This window comes from Acanthopagrus latus, chromosome 23 (genome assembly GCF_904848185.1).
Source record: "Acanthopagrus latus isolate v.2019 chromosome 23, fAcaLat1.1, whole genome shotgun sequence".
NCBI lineage: Eukaryota > Metazoa > Chordata > Actinopteri > Spariformes > Sparidae > Acanthopagrus > Acanthopagrus latus.
This window is the reverse complement of record NC_051061.1, coordinates 11,594,460-11,614,146: the sequence shown is the minus strand read 5'-3', so window position 1 is coordinate 11,614,146 and position 19,687 is coordinate 11,594,460. Positions and strand designations below refer to the sequence as shown.

Sequence of the window (19,687 nt, the reverse complement as noted above, 5' to 3'; positions counted from 1 at the left end):
GTATTTATATATTTAGTATCTATTAATATATCTAGCTGGCGAAGGCTTTCATGTTGTCTGGTATCACAACACTCAGTTTGAACCCTCATACAGCAGAACTAGAGACATCACCTTATCTATTCTTCATTTTCAATACCTGCCCCCTACATTACCCACAATGCAACTTAGCCTCTGAGTGACATCATTAGAGGCACTCTATCAGATTGCATTCAGCTTCCTCTGGAGCAACAAAAGGCTTTATGTTCCCCCAGAGCTGCAAGCACACTTCAGTGAGTAAAATTGATGGAGCTGCCCTTTAATGAAACTGCATATACCTTCTTTGCATCATAATAGACCTTCCAAAGTATAAGATGTGTTTCATATATACAATAATGAGTAAACATATATGTAAGCATCTTGTTTTTTATGAGTTAAAATCATGAACACCCTGAGCTGCTGTGAGCCAGAACAACACGCAGGACTTCCGGTCACCCATTTAAAGAAAAATTAATTCTCATTAAGTGTCTGATGAAAGAGCCAACACTGAATCGAATCGGTCGATATAGCGTCCCAACCGATGAGATACAACACGTCTTAACTACCACTTATTCTCATTACACAGCAGATGAACGGTGCGGTCGTTTCTAATTGTGACACTTTTACACTGACAGTCAGCTCCTCTCACTTCCGGTCCCCCTCTCTCTCTCTTTCTCTCTGCCCGTGGCTTGACGCAGCTCCTCCACACGGCTGCGCATCCCTCCACGGAGCTGTCAGGCGAACTCAGGGTAGCAGGAGGCACGCTGGTTCATATTTGCAGAAGTGTTGCTTGCTTATTTATTTATTTATTTATTTATTTATTGTCAAGTGAGCTTTAAGAAGCGAGGACGCGACGCGGAGCTCGGTTCCGGTCCCGGGACGCTGAGGCTGCGGCTGCTGTTTGGAGCGACTTGTCCCGGAGTTTTGGTGTTGATCTCTTTCACACTTTTTCCCCCCTACAAAATTAACGGTGCCGGTGCAAAAAAAAAAAAAAAAAAAAAACCAAAACTGTAAACTGTGGGTTTTGACAGCAGGATTGTTGTAAACCTCACCAGACCCTGTTGTACTTTCTGTGTCTCCGTGTGTGTGGAGACTCACGTAGGCAGAAGCCCGAGGTGATGCAGGATTGAGGGCGCGTTCAGGCGGGGGGGATTCGTGGATCTCAGCGATCTCTCGTTCTGATTGGACAAATGAATTTAATTAAATAGCCGAACTCATTAAAGAAGAAACACCAGGCGAAGACAGAAGAGCCCGCGAGCCTCCAACCCTCCTTCCGTGCTGCCATCACCTTTGTGCGGGGACTATGTTGATGAAGGAGTACCGCATCTGCATGCCTCTCACAGTGGAGGAGGTAAGGTGAAGTTCCTCTTGGATTTTTGCTGATGTCAGACCTTTTGTGTGAAGGAGAGTTTCAGGGTTTTTTTTTGTTGTTGTTGTTGTTGGAGTCGCTTTTTTTAATGTATTTTTTTTAAAATGTGGAATCGATTATTGCAAAGTTGTCAATGATGCACTCAGGATTTTTTTTTTTTTTTTTGCGCCAAAGGGCACGTTGAGCCGCCGTCACCGCGCGGTGGAGCTGCTGCTGCTGCTGCCTCTCTGACAGATCCACTACTCTTTGTGTTGGAGAGCAGTAGTGCGGTTTACTGTAAGATAGCGTGCAGCAGCAGCAGAGGGGATCATGTGATTTGTTGGAGGTAGTGAAGGACAAACCGTGGATCTGATGTACTGAGTGTTTTTTTTCTTCTTCTTTCTTTCTTCCTGTGATTGTGTATCTGGATGGAACACCTCACATGGGGTGTCACCTTTGTGCTCCTCGCAGTAAATGATGCCCTTGCAACCAGATTACACACTGTGCCACTCTGTCTTTGTGCTGAATGACTGAGATGCAAATCTGATGCACGATTCTGGTCATTGTTTGTGTGTGAGGAGCGTCTGCAGGCTGAAGTTCCCCTCGGGTCACACTGACACAGAAAGCAGCTTCATGATCCAGCGGTGCTGTTTAAACATGCAAATAAGAAGCTCTATTTCATTTAATGCTCAGCTGTGAATGCATTAACTTGATTTTAACGTCACGCAACGGTGGCATGCGATGCCGTAAGAGGTGCAACTCATTTTGTGACTGTGTTGCGTTCAGGCGGGTAATCTTTGGGCGATTCATTCCAGTGTTGCCTGAACCCAAACGGCAGGTGTTCCAGCTGGAGTGTTTTTACCACGTCGTAAAGGACCTGCGCACCATTTAACCTGGTTTATGATGTGACCTGAGCTGCCGCTGCCATAGGTAACCAGTTCAGCCCCGAACAAGTGCGTAGCCACTATCATTTCCCCGATGGATGAAATATGGTCATCGTCAGAGCTCCAGCAGCCTCCCCAGAAGTCGATCGATCCTTATCTTGCCCGATCCTCCTGATTAAGTAGTTTGTGCGAGTTTTGTGTAATTACCAGGGCGCCGCTTCATCACATGGTTGTCCTGAAGGCTGATTGTCTGGCCTGCTGTCGTTGGCTCCAGCTGTGATGGAAGACACCGGGGTCCTCTTTGGCCCATGCAGCTAAAGGCCATCACATCTGTTGTCGTAATGATAACAACGGGGGTTCAAGCCAATCTATTAACCCGCCTTTGACTCAACAAATAACACTTGTAATATATTCATGTTTGCGGCGCGCGTCTGCAGCCACAAAGAAGTGAGACATACGCTGGGAAAAGTGTCGAGACATTGATTTTTCTTATGCAATCGCAATGCAAATGGAAAAAAAACATTCGCTGCTCTCTCCGAGTCAGTCCAGCAACGACGAGAGCTGCAACGCTTCGGCGAAGTGTTCTGACAACTGACGTGTGGTTTCAGTCATTTTCTAAAGAGCATAAATACCAAACATTTGCTGGTTCTTGCTTCTTAAGTGTGTGGATTTGCTGCTTTGCTGCTGGGATAAAGAAAACAGTTGAAAGACGTCACTTTGGTTGGGCTGTGGGAAACTGTGAGGAGCACTTCTTACATTTTTTTATTTTTTGGCTAATAATTGTGAAAATCATCAGCAGGTTAATCCATAATGACAATAATCATTCATTGCAGCCTTGGCAGCAACACATTATATCATGAAGTGGTCATCTGAGCTGGTGCATATGACATATTTATGCCGCTTTGTTCTCCGGCTAAAATTGGACGCACGATAAAACCCACCTTCTTCTCACACAGTCACCAGTTTTCACTCACACTCGTCGTGAGCAATGATTCATCCGGTGCTTCGGCGTCCTGGTTGTAGTATACGCATTGCTTACACAACCCGTCATAAGAGTCACGAAGCAGGATCTCCTCAAAATGGCTCTGCAGCACGAGGCACAACCAGACGGTCAAAGTCACAAGTTCCCGTTTATCGCGAGCAGCGTTCAGTGGGCCCTTCAGGAGACTCTCATCTTCCAGTGGCCATTAGGTTGAAGCACTGTGGGGGAAAATGAATTGGAGACATTGCTGTGATGATCTCCTCACGGTCAGCATGGCAGTAATGTTGGGTTTTTACTAAAAATAACTGCAGAACTCTCTGTTTTTTATTTATTTATCTATTTATCTGTTTATTTACAGTTAATTGAAACTTTCTTCACCTTTCTAACACCTTTCTGGCACACCGATATGACTAATTTGTATGGACGGACGATGAACCACCAATTGCTGTGTGTGAATTGAGGCGCAAAGTGATTGTACGCACAGAAACCCAGAAACCAGAATTCTTTTGTTTGTTTGTTTGTTTCTTTAAAAAAGCACTTTACCCAAAAGGCTGTTTGTTTCCTGGAAGAGACTAAAACGCTCAGGAAAATGTTCTTTTTGCAAAACATATGTATTTGTGTGGACAAGGCCAAATAAAAGTTCAAAAAACTCGGGCAGGATATTGTATGTACGCATTATCTATCACAGTCAGAAATAGGATGGCACTTCATAAAGTGCATACCTCCACCAAGACGTACCAGCTCATAGGTACCAGTCGGCAAGATCCATGCATTACTCACCGAGAGATTAACGTAAATGTCACAAAACGCCATATCTCGTAATGTTATGGAAAGTGATCACCACACCAACAGTCAATTCTGGGCTGAGAAGGTAAGCAATGAAATTCTCTCTCTCTTTTTTTTTTTTTTCCAGAGTGTCTCTTTTGTACAGTTTGTACATTCTGTGAACATGTCAGCCTCTTAAATAGGCAGAGAGAAGCCAGAGTGTGAATCAACAATATGAGTGTATTTTATGGAGAAAAAAAAAAACAAACTCTGACGCCATCATGCAGCCACAGAAAGCAAACAAAAGCTGACCGTCAAAACCAAATGACACCTCTAACATGAGTCACATTTATCATCATATACGTTTCTAGCTGTGAAAAAAATCTTTCAGCGAACGGTGATTAGGACTGGATTAACAAGCTGCTGTCCTTACATGAAGGAGTGATTGTGCTGATGACGCTGAGAATGTTCTGCTGCGGCCGGAGAGGCAGACTCCTGTTCTGATCAAGGTGACATCAGCCAGTCAGAGTACGGTCAGTCCCCGGCGCTCTCCATATGTTTGTTTGTGTCCCCGCATACTGAGATGCCTCACAGCGTGTCTCGGCCCGGGCCCAGGATCTTGTTTATGTCCCCGCAGTAGAGGCTCTGCGCTCCGACTAACGAGACGCCTGTTCCTTCGTTGCCCCCCCCCGAGGAGCTCTAGGCTCAGCCGCACAGTGCCCCGGTTCACACACGGCAGATGGTGAGAAACATGCTTAGTCAGATGATCTACCAGACGTGAAAGGATGGAGATAAAAAGAATATGGGTGTTTTGACAAGGCAACTGATTGCTTTGGGTAACGGGCTGTCTGCCTAAGTCAGCATCATGTTGTTTTGGGGCGGCTGTGGCTCAGGGAGTAGAGTCGGTAGGGCTTCAGCTGCACCTCGAAGTGTCCTCGGGCAAAACGCTCAACCTCATATTGCTGACACGCAAAACGCTGCTGAGCTGTAGTGCTGCTGATGCGCAGCACAGATTTTGAGGTGATGACACTTAGAATACCAACCTCATCCGGTCAGTGGCAAAAACACTTTTAGTTGACTTTTAGGATTACATTGCAGCCATTGTCGCGGCTGCCAGCTGAGGTGATCTGCTTGCCTGATTCCAAAACTTTTAGGATGATGAATCATTAACACACCAAAACTAGTTTTCAGGCCCAGTTTAAAATGCAGAAAGTCTCTTTAAGTTGCTTTCACGTATAGCATTGTAGCTACAGAGTTGAATACGTGTATCAAGTGTTTTCCTCTATGTTACTTGCTGCTATTTCATTTCATCCTCTGCATCTTTTTTTCTCCTGTATGCCTCAAAGCTAGTGCACCGCCAACTAGTTTCCCCACAGGGAAAGCGTTTCTATTCCTGATTAGTGTCTCATGATATCTTAAGTACCCACCAACCAAAACCAAAAACTCACACACAGCGGCGGAAGTTTCATTCCGACGTTCATTTTCAGAGCCCTCGTTGCCTCATCAATTACCTTGCAATTTCCTCTGCAATTAATCAACCGTTCATTGGTTAAAGAACAGAGTGTCTTTCCTGCACCTGAGCTGCAGTTAAACTCCTCTCTCAAGATTTGCTTGATCAGCTTCTGAGTAATGAGCTCCAGAGCACGGGTTGAGGGAACCAGAACGCCATCTTTGCTCTGGTTAAAGGCAGGGGAGGTGTCTGTTCGCCCTCATCATTTACTAAAGGCGCTGGTCCGGATTAGCCCCCCGATTCATTAAAATGGAGCTCGGTTCAACTCTCGGTCAAGATACTTATCTGATTGGCCCCTGGATCTTCATTAAAATCCTCTGAGACCTCCTCTGACGCTGCCAGAAAGCTGTCAAATCAACAGACCATTCAGCTTTTGTTCAGTATATACACTCTTAAACTTTTACTTAAATCTTTCAACTACAGTTTATTCTATTAGGCGCCGTTTCATTTCACCGCTGGCTGTGAATGATCAGTTCTCTACCTCTCTACTCTATATTAGGGGTTTTATAACTGCATATCATTACTTTGGATTGCTTCCATTTTCCAGCTGCCTGCCTGCCGGCTCATAGGACAGTGCCCGTGCAGATAATTGAAAATATGGTGGTATTGTCGAGGTCTCAGACTCTTGGAACCAACTCTTTTAAAGCTAATTTTCTGTGCTTCTCCAGCAGAGAGCTCGTCTTTCTACGTCTGGCTGCTGCTGTCTCCTCTTAATGCATTATTTTAGGGTTTGGCAACATCGGAATTACATTTTAAGTGCATTAAAGCGGGACAATGGGCAATTGAAGGCAATTCATGCAATCTTTGTGCTCAGGCTAAATAATAATTTGAATGGGGACTACAGCATTGTGTTGGTTTGTGAGCCTCAGATGAGATAGTCGAGGAGGGGGATCAGGATTTTTGGCACAATGAATTAGTAAAGCAGTGGCACGTCAGCAAAGCTGGAATCCACATGAACAGCCTGTTCTTGGTGTCTGCATTCGTCGTGTTTTTATCTTTGGTCTGTGTGACTGTGTAATTTTAAGATTTCAAGGTTTTCCATTTAACATATTGTAGCTTTTCTTCATCTTGGCCTTGGCTTCTTTTTGCATGTGTCATTGTACTGTTGTGTTTTTTGCATTTTCTTTTTTTTTTCGGAGTTGTAGTGTCCATGCCTTGTCTGTCGGCCAGGGGAGGCCGAAGACAGACATGCACTACATCGGTGACACATGTACCATTTTTAAAACCACAAATCGGCATGTGCATACAGGTTTTTAAACTTTTTTTAACGATTGTTCTGTGTTATCAGTGCATCGGAAGTACAAGCTAAAAGAGCAGATGGTACTCCTCAGCAGACTCAACAACATTATTAAATAGACGCGTCTTTGTTTCCTGGGCTGGTGATGAAAGTGGCCTCCGGCAATGTAATGATGGGTAATGTTTTTAAATACCTTTTGCCTCAGGCTTTTGAACTCAACACCAACTGAGCGATGATCCAGTAAACAGGGATGGACGTCCTCAGCATCCTCAACTTTGTCGCGCGTGACAGTGTTACGCCCGACAGAAATTGTCGGCCCGGTGTTGTGATTTCATTACCACTGATCAGAACTGGAGCCAATAAATACCAGCAGAGTTGTTTGACTTGAGAGTGAATGCCGATCGCAGCCTTCTGCATTGAAGACAAAAGCCGGATGTTAGTAGGTGTGAGTGGATGTTTTTGTCCAGTGTGAAAGGAGTAATAGTGTCACCAGCTGCTACTTTTCACAGGCAGCAAGAAACAACAGAGGACGAGTCAAACAAGGTTCCTCAGACTCACCCGCCTCTACAACGATGTCCTGAATCAAAAAAATACCTCTAGCAATACATATACAAAGGCACCGAACACCTTAGTTTCGCCTGAAGTTAAATCAGACGAGTTTCCGAGGTGATTTACTGAGAAGGCGTGGCAAGGTTGCATACTTGAACAGACGAGCAGGCGGAAATAGCAACTGTTTATTATCTGGTAAACAGTTTTCTATTTATAGAGGAGCGCGGAGGACTAAATTAAGAGCAGTTGTGTGGGAACAGCTCCTTGGGTGACCGGAGGTTGTGGGAACTGGGGTGACTGGCGAACAGGTGATATCGTCCTGTGGAGCGAAGAGAGTCCAGGCGTTTGCCTCCATGACACAAGCAAACCATTTAAACATGAGGATTAGGCATAAAGTAGCCTTTAGTGTTGACTGGAATACCGTACACATAGTGAGCTGGGAAGAATGACAGTAAAAACGTTAATAGGATAACATGACAGAGGCGATAAGGAGAGAAAGCCAAACAAAGATGCACACACACACACACACACACAGCCTGGTGTAACTAGAAAAAGAGAGCAAAAGGAGGCCATTTTGTCATTTTCCTTTTCTTTCCTTTTCATTTTTGTCTGACAGTTTAGAGCGGGACACCCAGACAGAGACCAAAGGGATGACAACATAAGATTATACTTCTCCATTCATAACTACACCTCTTCTTCTTTACTGGAAAACTAAGATCAACAGGATGTTAGATTGAGAATTACGACATTCCCTCATTTAGTGAATCACCCCTTTAACAAGTGCTCTCATAAGACAAAAGCCACATCACCAAGCAACCATCCTACTGGGGCTTCATAGGTGTTGAGAGTTATAATCAGACGTCTGTGTATTGGATCTCTCTGATGTTGTTAAGCTGAAGGTCCTAAAGGAAAGGAGAGATTGTCGGTAAGCCAGGAGCAGATGGTCAGCAACTTAAAGGATAAAAACAAAGAAACAGCAACACATGTGGAATAAGGGACTGGAGGATCAACAGTGAGGGAAAACTTATGAAAAATACATAAACTGACGTACGACTGTTGTTGGAAAGTACATTAGCTGAACAGTGACCAAAAAGATGGTGGGTGTGTGCAACATTTGAGAACAACATCTTAGAGAACCATCAGTTGCACGGCGTGAAACAGCCGCCTGACGATCGTCTGCGAGCCCCGCCACACACTCGAAAACAGCAAGGTGCTCTCTTCGCAGCCAATTGAACATGTCACTTTATCATCCCATGTCAATGACTCTGTGATACATTTGTTTAAAAAATGAGCTTAAAATCTCACACGGCAACTCCTCCCACAGACCACGTCGTACCGAATCTTGACATCTGCTGCGCCCCGTTCCTGCTGCCGCTGGCTATGTGTTTGAAAAGCCACACACATTGCAGCAGTGAGCTTCAAACAGAGGCCCTGTGGGGTTAGAAAAAAAAAAAGCAGAGGAACATTTTTAATGGTCCCTTGCACACACATATATACACACACCCTTGTCCCACACACAAACACACGTTGTACCGACTCTTGCTCAGAAGCCAGGTACAACGCTTTAATTCCAGAGAATAGCAGCCTCATTGATATATTATTTAGTGTCTTGTGTGCACCAGCAGAATGCTGCTGAAAAAAGAGGCAAAGTGAGGATGTCTGAACTCAGATCCGCTCTGCTCACTCAGAACAGTTCGCGTCATCTCCATAATTCCCTCATGAACAAGAATGTCAAGTCCTGGGAAGACGACGCATCAGTAGAAGTTCTATGTTGTTGCTTCACATGTTATCGAAAGGCAATATCCAAATCACAGGAGCTGCTTTTTTGATAAATGTGACCGAACAGCATCACACTGAAGCCCTATGGAGAAAAAGAACCCTTTTGTTTGGCGCAGACCCCGACAACTGTCACATCATCACGATTTCCATAGTTTTACGGCGAAAATGAAAGTTCTGATGCAAAAATGGTCCTTCCCACTGTTCGTGAATCACATCGCAATCTAAATATCTGTCACAATAATCACAGAGAGGGGGTTTTTTTTGTACCATTTTGTGCAGCCCCACTGGGAATACAGACATAGCCTGAGGTAAACAGGAACGTTCAAATACGATGTCTGAATAGCTTAAACCAGATGAGGTGTCGTTATTCCATCTCTGTTAGTAACACCAGAGAGTTTTTTGTTTTTTTTGTAAGTCTCCACTGAGGCTGACACTTCATCACTGCTTTTATCTTTTTGATTGGAGATGTTCGAGATCCCAAAGCTGCTTAAAGCCTTAAAGAGGCTGATTAGTCTTATTACTGGAATAAGCTGCATCTGTTGAAAGCTGGGGGGCGAAAGCTTGGAGGACTGGTGTGTGAAACCCAGGTTGTCTCGGCGGATCTCGACCACCTAATTAACACTTAGGTCCCGCTGCGCATGTCAATATCAAATGTTTGACAGCTGATTGGTCTATAATGGTGCTGCTGCAGCTGCTGGAATTGATAACCCCACTGTTCATAATGATGCACTCTATACAGTAAATACAAGTAATATTATACACTGTGGACTCTGCAAGTTCTGCTCCCCCTCTCTGTGTTGTTTTCATAGTCATCCAGCGGAAGCAGTTTTTGAAAGGTCCTTCTCTTGAAACAGAATACTAAAATGTTGGGATCGGAACAATTAAATCCCAGGGTAGTGTCGGAAGACTTTAATGATTAATGGAGACATCCATGGAGGACTACCTGGCAATCCGCTGCACGTCAGTCTGCTAGAAAGGAAGAAGTCTTTCTGATGAAAGGGAAAACGTCTTCAAGAACCACTAGGAAATCCTTCAGCCTTCATTTAGCTCTGAGATATACCATGACCTACAGTATATGACTGACAACCTTCATTGTGTTGGTGTGGGAAGGAACTATAATTGTTGACTGACGGTGCTGGTTAAAAGGTTGAGATGGGAGGGAATGCATTGAAAAGAAAAAGCCAGTAAGAAAATGCAGATAGCGGCGTCCTGTTATCCAAGCTACCATTCCCAGCCATGAATGAAAATGCATTTTATAGACACTGTACAGTGTATTTTCACAATACCTATAATGTCTGTTTTATTATAGAGCTGTCAATCATGTGTTCTAATATTGAGGTTGTGGCTGGTGGTGATTATATTCAAAGGTTTGTCAAATATTCATGTATGTACATGGAGGAATATTTCAAAAAGAACACAATGATGAATATTTTATTAAAGAAGATGTAAACTTCCTCTTGACCAAAAAAAAAACCAAACATTTTATGGATTATTTCGTTAAATATTGAAACTAAAGATTTGGACATGTCAGTCAAACACTGTCACAACAAATCTTTTCAGCATTATCATAGATTTGTACCTGATCATCTGCTTGTGTGAATAGCAGGATCCTGACTGGAATTTGAAATTATATGAAAAAGCTGATTGATGTAACCTGAGTTTGTAGTGATGGACAAAGTGTATCTCTCTTTTTGACTACTTTTTGACAAGCCTGAGAAAGTTCCTGTCTGTGCCAGTGGGCAGGCCACGCTCTGAGCAGTTTTAATGTGCAGCTATCATCATTCACTTTATCAGGACGGGAAACTCTGATTCACCTCGTACCCCGCCTCCTCTCTTCCTGTCCCCCCTAAACCTCACTTACTGTCAACATCCTGTCTAAACAAGGACGAACAATTGCCACCGAGAATAGAAGCTGTGCTGACACTTTGTGAAGGAGTTATGGGACAGGTGTTAGGAAAGATGCAGCGTGAGAGGGGAGCAGCTGGACGTGTCACACTATAATGTGATCATAATGCATCAGGTGATGGACTGTGTGCGATCACACACGTTAATACGATAATGGGGAGTGAATCGGTCATCTGCTGTATTCATGAGGCAACTTCAAGAACCATGTTTAACAAGATGTTAACAGGAAGAGGGATGGGAAGATTTTTTTTTTTTAATTATATACACCAATGATAGTATCAGTCTATTTATCTATATTCAATTAATTCCCTGATTGATTGATTGATTGATCACTTTTGTAAATCTGGGAGCTAACTCTAGTCAATTAAATGATTGGATGTAAGACTCCCAAAACAACATGACCCTGGCAGCTTACCAGTGGCAGGTGTATCAGATACTTACCGTATGCTGACAGTTTGATACGTTAACTACATGAGTAAATTAAGAGAGCTTGTTATTGTTGCGTATATTTATATTGACAGGTCCAAATTCAACCCTTTAAATGTTGGTCTCACAGATGTGACGCATTTTCTTGATTTCTTCACTTTCTTAACATTGCGGCTCGCTAAACTGCTGCTTACTGTAGTTGACAAATACGTTGCACACCCAGTCTGAACAAGAAACACACAAAGGTATCCATGCTGTCTTGTTACAACAACAACAATTCCAGGACAACACAAAGGAAATTGTGTAGATACAAATGCATTCGCTCATTATTCTCTGCCGTCACACAAATTCACACACATGCAGATGCTAATCACCGAATCACTCTTACTCTGGCGGGCAGGCGAACAAGTGGATGCGCCACCAATTAAAGGTTCCTTTATCAAATCAAAGCGAGAGATTCAACCAATTCACCCAATGAGCTGAATAATTATCTTCTGATCCTTTGAAAAGGTTTCAAAGGCTAATTGGGAGACATCCACTTTATATTCCCCTACTGGTATAAAGACGATCAGCTCCCAGCCTGGTCATCACCAAGATGCAGCTACAGCCACATGTGAAATGTACAGCTCTCATGCTCTGCACGTGCCATTAACCTTTCCAGCAGTCACAGGGCTGCTTCACTGTGAAAAGGCCCAGCGGACGTTCTGAAGCGTGCAGAGTAGAAACAGCAAATCAAGAGTGTAGTGTAGTGACCATATGACACACACACACAAAAATATATGTCCGTACCGATCTACAGCACGTGGGTGTATGCACAGATACACCGTGTGCATACTAGAATAGCTGGAACAAGTGTCCCTGGTTGCTATAGGAACATCAGCAGCTCGTGACTGATTGGAAATCTCTTTGATGACAGACTGGTCTCCTCTACATGATTGTGTCAAGGTTTGTGCATGTGTTGAGATTTGCAGCCACTTGACCCACTCACCCGTTTTGTATTCCTGAGAAACAACAGAGGAAGAGAGTTCGCTGAGGGCCACACAGTTATTAGCATCGTTTGTCATCTCACATTAAGGTGTCTTAAGCAATAAAAAAAAAAAAAGGACCCAGATGCAAGACACAGAGACCGGCAAGTGGACAAACTAAAGGCAAGCTTTATTAACGAAAGAGAACGTGAGAAGCAATAGAGTATTACAGAAAACGAATAAAAAATGCAGGCTTGAACATTTGGTGAATTACCAAATGAAACACCGGTACACACAGAAAAAGGGTCAGGAAAAAGACAAAGACAGGAAATGGAGAGTTAAACATTATGGAGAGGCAATCAGGAAAAAACAGGAAATCACAAATCAAAAATTTTGCTCTTGAAAAAGTGATGAAGACATCTCTACAGATTGTTACAAGCAGCCATTAATGTTTGAGCACGCAGGATTTTATGAGTGCGCCAGTGTCGCATTTCACAAATCTATAAACTTTTATTCAGGATAAGAGATATTCACAGACTAATATTTGACATTCGCAGTGTGGTTTCCTCATCATGTCCCCGGTGTGTACGGGCCTTTTATCCCCTGTGTTTTGTTCTTTTTTTGCAGTGAAGCAACAGAAGGCAAGTGTTGACTGCTGCTGAAACAAAAAGCACCCCTTGTGTTTATCTCCATGAACTAGCAAATGTCAGCTAATCAGAGATGTGACAAAGATGAATCACTCAGCCGAAAATTGGCAGAGGGTGCAAACGACGATAGAGAGAAGAAGGTCGTCTTTGACTTGACTCGTGTGCACCGAGAGTTCCATTTGGAGAAGCTTCTTAATAGCAAAAAAAAAAAAAAAAAAAAAAAAAAAAATTCAAACTGCCAACTCGAAAAATCTCGGCCTCCACATTGTAACGCCACAAACGCTTGTCACAATATTTTCTTGCTGGGCATTTGTTCCTGCCTGGTTTGTCTGACTCAACGTTCCTGGGCAGCTAGTTAGTGCCACGGGTGCAGGTGGCCAGCAGCATGGATCCTCGTCTCTCTCCCTCTGCGGCGTCTGTTGCTCTTGTCAACAGAGCTCCAGTGAGTTAGTCTCCGCTCTCCCCACGTTGCTGTTTCGCTGCAGCGATGTGATTTTTTTTCGAGGAGCTACTCCCAGAGCTTTCTTATCGCCCTCACCTTCACCACAATGTCTGACTTTTGACTTTTTCACTGGACAAACACAAGACATGAGACATCAAGACCGTTCTGTGCTTATAAAGTGGATTTTATTCTGTCCTGTATTCACACATACGCACACACACACACACACACACACTTGTAGCTCATGTCTGAATGCGTTGGAGGCACTTTCATCGGCTTACACTATTCTTGTGCGACAGCTATTGTTGGCACAGAGGTCATGTATGCTCTCATAGTAAATTATCATTGGCTGACTGCCTGTGTGATCATGTGAGTCTGGCTGTGTGTGTGTGTGTGTGTGTGTGTGTGTGTGTGTGTGTGTGTGTGAGAGAGAGAGGGTGCTCTAAAACTTGCTGCAGCTGTCTTAGCCTACTACTGTATTTGCGTCCCCCGTGTTTCTCTCGATTCCACTCACAGTCGCCTTCTTCCACTTCAGCTGCCTTTTCAAACGCAGTGAATCTGATTGACAGTTTACATTATCATTATTCCCTCTGCGCCCTTCATTTGACACAGAGGTCGCTTCCAACGCTTTGGTCTTGTGCCAGCAGCTACCCTTTGTTCTCAGGTCTGTTGGTCAGCTGCTGGATTGGAAGAAGCGGCGAAGTCATGACACTGTGCTATATTAGCTTTCTGCTCTTTGCAAGAACACCGCAGACTGTGTAGGTTATTTACGTAGGTGCTGAGAAAACATCTAACATATCCACATTCGGTACATGGGGGTGCCGTGCAGGGTGCCAACCTGCTCATCGCGTCTCCTATCTGGAGAAACCGATATTTCTGTGCTAAGCCATTCACACGTCGCCTCACACACAGATGGAACAGCCACCGGGAGCAATTTGGGGTTCAGTATGTTGCCCAAGGTCGCTTGGACATGCAGCCGGAGCCGGGGATCAAACCACCGACTGTCCGATCGGTGGTCGTTCAGCCCTACCTCCTGTGCCACAGCTGCCCCCTGTCAGCCTCCAGATGTGAAGGGAAGCACCTTCGTGGTGTCCTCTCCCTGAGAGCAGGCCGCACGTTGGCATTTCTCTCAGTCCTATACGCTTCCCAGTCGCACTTTACCAAATGAGGGGTGCGATGAATTGTCCAACTGCTGCCCAGTTCAACTGTCATTATGTATCTTCATATTTATCATCATTTGTCCATCTTGCATTAAGTGGGTCATAGTATGTTTAGTAACTCAGTCGATCAATTTTGGATTTGAAAACAAAGTGAAAAAAGGAACATTCAAAAATATGAAATAGGATCTTCATGGGACCTCTGTTCTGAAGGAGGAAACTGCTCTGATTTATCAGCCTAACAAACGGATGAAGTGTAAAACTATGAGGATGTGAAGTGGTTACAAAGCATGAGGAAGAAAAGCAAACAAAAGCATCACATGTTTTCTTTTAGACTGATTGAGTGATGTAATTTTTTCATTTATGAGGAAAGGTTGCGTTGAACACAGTCGGGCTTGAAGAGTCTCATCTTTCTCACTGAAAACCAAGAGAGGTGGCAGCTCACTTTAGTACATGCAGACTGAACGAGATGTACTTCCAAACTCTTCTTATTTTCTCAGCAGCTGTGTGCATCTGTGCACAAAGTAAGTACCGCTTTCTTTTGCATCTAAATCAGTTAATGAAAATGACACATGCATGAGTTTATTTGTCGATCTTTTAATGACTGTGTTGTCACTGAATTGATGTATGGATCGTTTCATTTTCCCAGGAAGTTATGAACTTTGTCACACCTATGGATGCTTTGAATCAAGCGATACTCAACTCACTGTGACACTGGACGGCGACGAGGTCTACTATGCAGACTTTAAAAAGGGGGTTCTAGTTTGGGAAAGCAGACTGGCCACAATGCTGCATATTTCTTGGGCTTATCAAGATGCAGTATATTACAGATCTATATGCAAAAGTAACTTACTGAGATGGAAACCAGACAAGTCAGCGAAAGAGAGGCCTAAAGGTGAGAGATACTCAACACGTTGATGTAACAGTACTTGTGTCAAAGATACTATATCAGTTGAACAAAATTCAAAGCACATTAAATGATTTGTTATTGTGTTTGCCAGAGGCACCAGAAATCATGATCTACCCCAGAGATGATGTAGTAACAGAGGAAGAGAACACTCTCATCTGCTTCATCAACCATTTCTACCCACCTACCATCAACATTAAGTGGACCAAGAATGACGAAGAAATAATGGTGGAAGATGCTTTCTATAAGTGCACACCCAATTCTGATGGGACGTTTTATGTTTTCTCCACCCTGAGCTTTGTCCCGAAGCAAGGAGACATCTACAGCTGCACTGTGGAACACGAGTCACTGAAGGGGCCTCAGACCAAGTTTTGGGGTGAGAGCAAAGAAGCTTAATGCTTATGAGTATTTTAATATTCTCTCTGTCTGATAGAAATATAGGAATCAATTCTGAAATCATTCAAAGGAGACCTATAGTGCTTTTTGATCTGTTCATTTCCCTCAGTGTGTTATAAAGATTCTCATGCATGCAAAAGGTCAGGGACAGAAGCCCCTCTCTCCCACAGAAAACACTGCTCCTGAAACACCTCACCAGTAGTCTCACCTTTAATTCTGTGGATTTGTGACATCACACTACATCATCATGTCACACACTTGCATAATCATGCCTACCAGCTAGTTTTACATGTAAGAATTGATAAAGTACAGCTGATCTGTTGTTGTTAGCAGTGCTGTGTCAGGTGAGTGTGAGCTGACCAATCAGAGCAGACTGGGTATTCAGGAGGGAGGTCCTTAAAGAGACAGCAGCTGAAACAGAGCGTTTCTGACAGAGGGCGAATGCAGTGCTGCAACACTGGACAGTATGAGAAAACCGATGTGTTTTTATAGCACTGAAGCATTGTAAACCTATTATAAGTAGTAACCCAAAATAAAACAGTGAGCTTGAAAATGAGCATAATATGTCTCCTTTACAGATTTGTGTTAACTTGAAAACAAATGTTCTGTCATCCCCAGATGTTGAAACGGATGAGATTAGTAACGCTCCAGATGTCTTTTGTGGACTTGGCCTGAGTCTTGGACTTCTTGGAGTTCCTGCAGGAATTTTCTTTTTCGTGAAAGGAAGCCAATACCAGAATATCTGGGAGGCCTAGCAGTCCGCATGTAAACCATATCCAGCCTGGAGATCACATCAACCCTGGTTCACTGTCTCAACTGTCTGCTATCAAGCAAAAATTCCCCAAATACCTTTATAAAAACAAACATGTAACATGTATGAATGAAGCTGAATAACTTGCATATTATATAAATTCACTGAATGTTGTTTCCCTACTGTATGACACATTGTAATCAAGGGTTGTCTTTTTCCATTTTGAACTCATAATAAATGCACATGAATGCAATTGAGTCATTGAGCATTGATTGTAGAAGTCTATGTAATATGCTTCAATTACCAACTTAGATTGAGGATGGCCGACTTCTCTTCCACCACAACAAGCTAGTGCAGATTCTCCACACGCTTTATTTCATTTGATGAATCCTCCACTTCGATCCTGTAGGTAGGAACATCAGACTCTTGGAAAGCAATAAGTAAGCGTGGATTTTGGCAGCAGATGAATGTGAACTTGGTCATTTCTGGCACTAAATAAGTCCCTGTTTGGAGGCCAACAAGTCTGCGTGTTAGAGCACCTATAAATTAATTCGAACGAGAATCAGGTGCAACAACAATGAAGTTTTCAAAGCAGCTAGAGTTTGCTGCAAGACTGTAATGCAAGTTTTAGTGAAAATAAAGGCAAATTATTGACCTTTTTGAAGAAAAAAATGTAACTTAAGTTTGAACCAGCAGACATTTTTATTCTCTGTCTTTTTTTTTTTTTTTTACTTATGTTTTGCTTGTGTCATTCTTTTTCTGCACATGGTGTTTGTGTGTTTGCTAACTCTAATTTGGATGACACTTGAACGATCCCTGAAACAAGGAACTACCAAACGAGGAGGGAGTTTCAACCAAACAAGAGGGCGGGCACATTCTTTCTAAACGTTGTGAACCTGCATTCATTGCCGAGTATCTGTGAGCACCAGACGAGCTTTGTTCCTGTAGTTAGGGAAACATGCATATTCTCCTATTTTGTCTGATGTTCTCTCTTGTCAGCCCAGGTGAGTTGCTTTTCTTCAAGTTTAAGTGATATGAGTTGTACAAATTGATTTGATGTCATTTTTTTTCCTTTCATGACAGTTTTCACAGACGAAGATTATTCACAAATCTCAGCGTGTTGTACATTCAAGGGTCCAGGTTTGAAAGATATAGAGTATATCCTTCTAGATCGTTTCAACAAGAAGGTAATGAAGGAGTTCAACAGCACAAGAGGGAACTGGACAGGCTTCACAAAATATTCAATTGAAGTGGCAAAATCTTGGAACGCAGATCCATATGATGCACTGCGGAGAGCATTTGAAAAGAAAATATTGTGCACAGACAGAAAAGACTACTTGCAAGATGTAGGTAAGACATTTTTTTCTTAAGATTACTTTCAGTCAACTGCATAAATGAATTTTAAATAAGATACTGTGGACATCCAAAGAACAGATATTTGGACTTGTCGAAGCAGGAAAAGCACAGGTTGTATTGTAAAACATAACTCCCAGTTAACAGTATTGTAGGGCAGCACAACTGATTCAGAAATGTGCAGTAATTCACAACGTACTCATCTTTGATATGCGATGAAAAAATGTGCCATCTAGAAACACAAATGCGTTGCTTGTGTTTTCTTCCTAATAGAAAATATGAAACATAAACTTTTTTTCCCCAGGTAACTTTACAGCTACACCCACCGTCAAGCTGAACTCACTAAAGCACCCGCCCGTGCTTGTGTGCAGTGCCTATAACTTCTATCCAAAACAAATTCGGCTGACGTGGTTGCGCAACGGCCAGGAAGTGACCTCAGCTGTCAGTTTTTCTGAAGCGATATCTGACGGGGATTGGAACTACCAGATTCACTCCTACCTGGAGCACCAGCCGACTGCGGGGGAAAAAATTACGTGCATGGTGGAACACTTCACCCTCTCTAAACCAGCGCTTCATGTCTGGGGTTCGTGTGCCACTGTGATGCAAATTGCATGCAGGATAAGATTTTTTCAGATGTATAAATGATGTTTTTCCTCACACTTTTAGACCCCTCCCTTCCTGCTGCACAACGGATCAAAATAGCTGTGGGACTGTGTGGTCTGATGATTGGCTTTGTCGTTGTGACCTCTGGATTCATCTACTACAAGAGAAAGTCTGCTGCATATGTCACTCAATACCAAGGTGAAGACATCAGACATCGTGAAGTCATTTGATTATCAATGTAATTGAATATAGCTGTTTTTTTTACATTTGGCACTGTGATGAATAATTGTTTCTCGTTTGAACAGGACGAGTGTCGATTCCTGTGGAACAACTCCCGGGAGCTGATTCGACATAGCGGTCTGAACAACCCCAGTGTTGTTGGCCTGAATATGACACTCAAGTAATGTTGAGGACACTACCAAGTTTTGGTTCAGTTCTTCTCATCATAGTTATTATTGGGTTATGGTTTGGGACTCCTTTTATGTCACACTGAACTGACTAACCAGTGCACTGAATTGACTTAAATGCATATTTATACTGAATGCAACTTTGCACTGTTGTGTTTGTGTTCTAGTCATCTTTCTATCTGCTCCATACAACTCTGAAACTGCAAAGGAAGGCTGTTGTTGCTGTCAAAATCAAACTGTAACCTTGACTCTGTATTCAAAATGGTCAGATTTAATACATCAATGATCAAATTTACACTTGATGAAAATAAATGACAAAACCATTAAAGCGTTTCAAGGCGCAGTATGTTTTTTTTTATTTATTTATTTAAATCAAACATTTAAAAAAAGAATTAACTTGAATTGTCAAATTAATGTGAAGAAAAAACAGTTGTGTATCAACTGAAGTTAGCGTGCTAACCAGCTAGCCCCGGCCCATCTCGATCTTATGGTGAGCACCAACTTTTCCTGGGTGCTCCTAGCTCCCAGACCCTCTGGATGGCTAGCTGCACGGCTAACTAAGCTAGCTAGCTAAGAGAAGCTACAGTTAGCAGCAGTTAGTTACTCTGTTGAAACAATACACTGTCCCATGTTTGTTTTAAAACTTCATTTGATAGGTG

At 42.9% G+C, this 19,687-nt stretch overlaps 3 protein-coding genes across 5 annotated transcripts in view; all 3 read left to right on the top strand.

The window, feature by feature from the left end:
* The first annotated feature begins 699 nt into the window (after positions 1 to 699).
* LOC119014238 (cytoplasmic phosphatidylinositol transfer protein 1-like) overlaps positions 700 to 19,687 on the top strand; it is a 46,103-nt gene continuing 27,115 nt past the window's right edge. The window contains exon 1 of the mRNA XM_037089237.1: positions 700 to 1,366. Coding sequence (XP_036945132.1) covers positions 1,319 to 1,366 — 48 coding nt within the window. The 5' untranslated portion in view covers positions 700 to 1,318. The remainder of the gene's footprint in view (positions 1,367 to 19,687) is intronic.
* On the top strand, positions 4,391 to 16,891 carry LOC119014240 (H-2 class II histocompatibility antigen, A-Q alpha chain-like). Of its 2 annotated transcripts, XM_037089241.1 has the most exons (6): positions 4,391 to 4,527; positions 4,632 to 4,736; positions 14,985 to 15,135; positions 15,261 to 15,506; positions 15,613 to 15,894; positions 16,533 to 16,891. In XM_037089241.1, the coding sequence occupies exons 3-6, from the start codon at positions 15,081 to 15,083 to the stop codon at positions 16,667 to 16,669; spliced, it is 720 nt and encodes a 239-aa protein (XP_036945136.1). In that variant the 5' UTR covers positions 4,391 to 4,527; positions 4,632 to 4,736; positions 14,985 to 15,080; the 3' UTR covers positions 16,670 to 16,891. The 2 variants fall into 2 exon arrangements, with proteins under 2 accessions (XP_036945136.1, XP_036945137.1); XM_037089242.1 differs by lacking the exons at positions 4,391 to 4,527; positions 4,632 to 4,736; positions 16,533 to 16,891 and adding an exon at positions 16,248 to 16,418 and having other exon boundaries at positions 14,641 to 15,135.
* LOC119014239 (rano class II histocompatibility antigen, A beta chain-like) lies at positions 17,235 to 19,343 on the top strand. 2 transcript variants are annotated; one of them, XM_037089240.1, is made up of 6 exons: positions 17,235 to 17,669; positions 17,749 to 18,015; positions 18,323 to 18,601; positions 18,685 to 18,819; positions 18,927 to 19,021; positions 19,196 to 19,343. In XM_037089240.1, the coding sequence occupies exons 1-5, from the start codon at positions 17,624 to 17,626 to the stop codon at positions 18,974 to 18,976; spliced, it is 777 nt and encodes a 258-aa protein (XP_036945135.1). In that variant the 5' UTR covers positions 17,235 to 17,623; the 3' UTR covers positions 18,977 to 19,021; positions 19,196 to 19,343. The 2 variants fall into 2 exon arrangements, with proteins under 2 accessions (XP_036945135.1, XP_036945134.1); XM_037089239.1 differs by having other exon boundaries at positions 17,236 to 17,669; positions 18,927 to 19,343.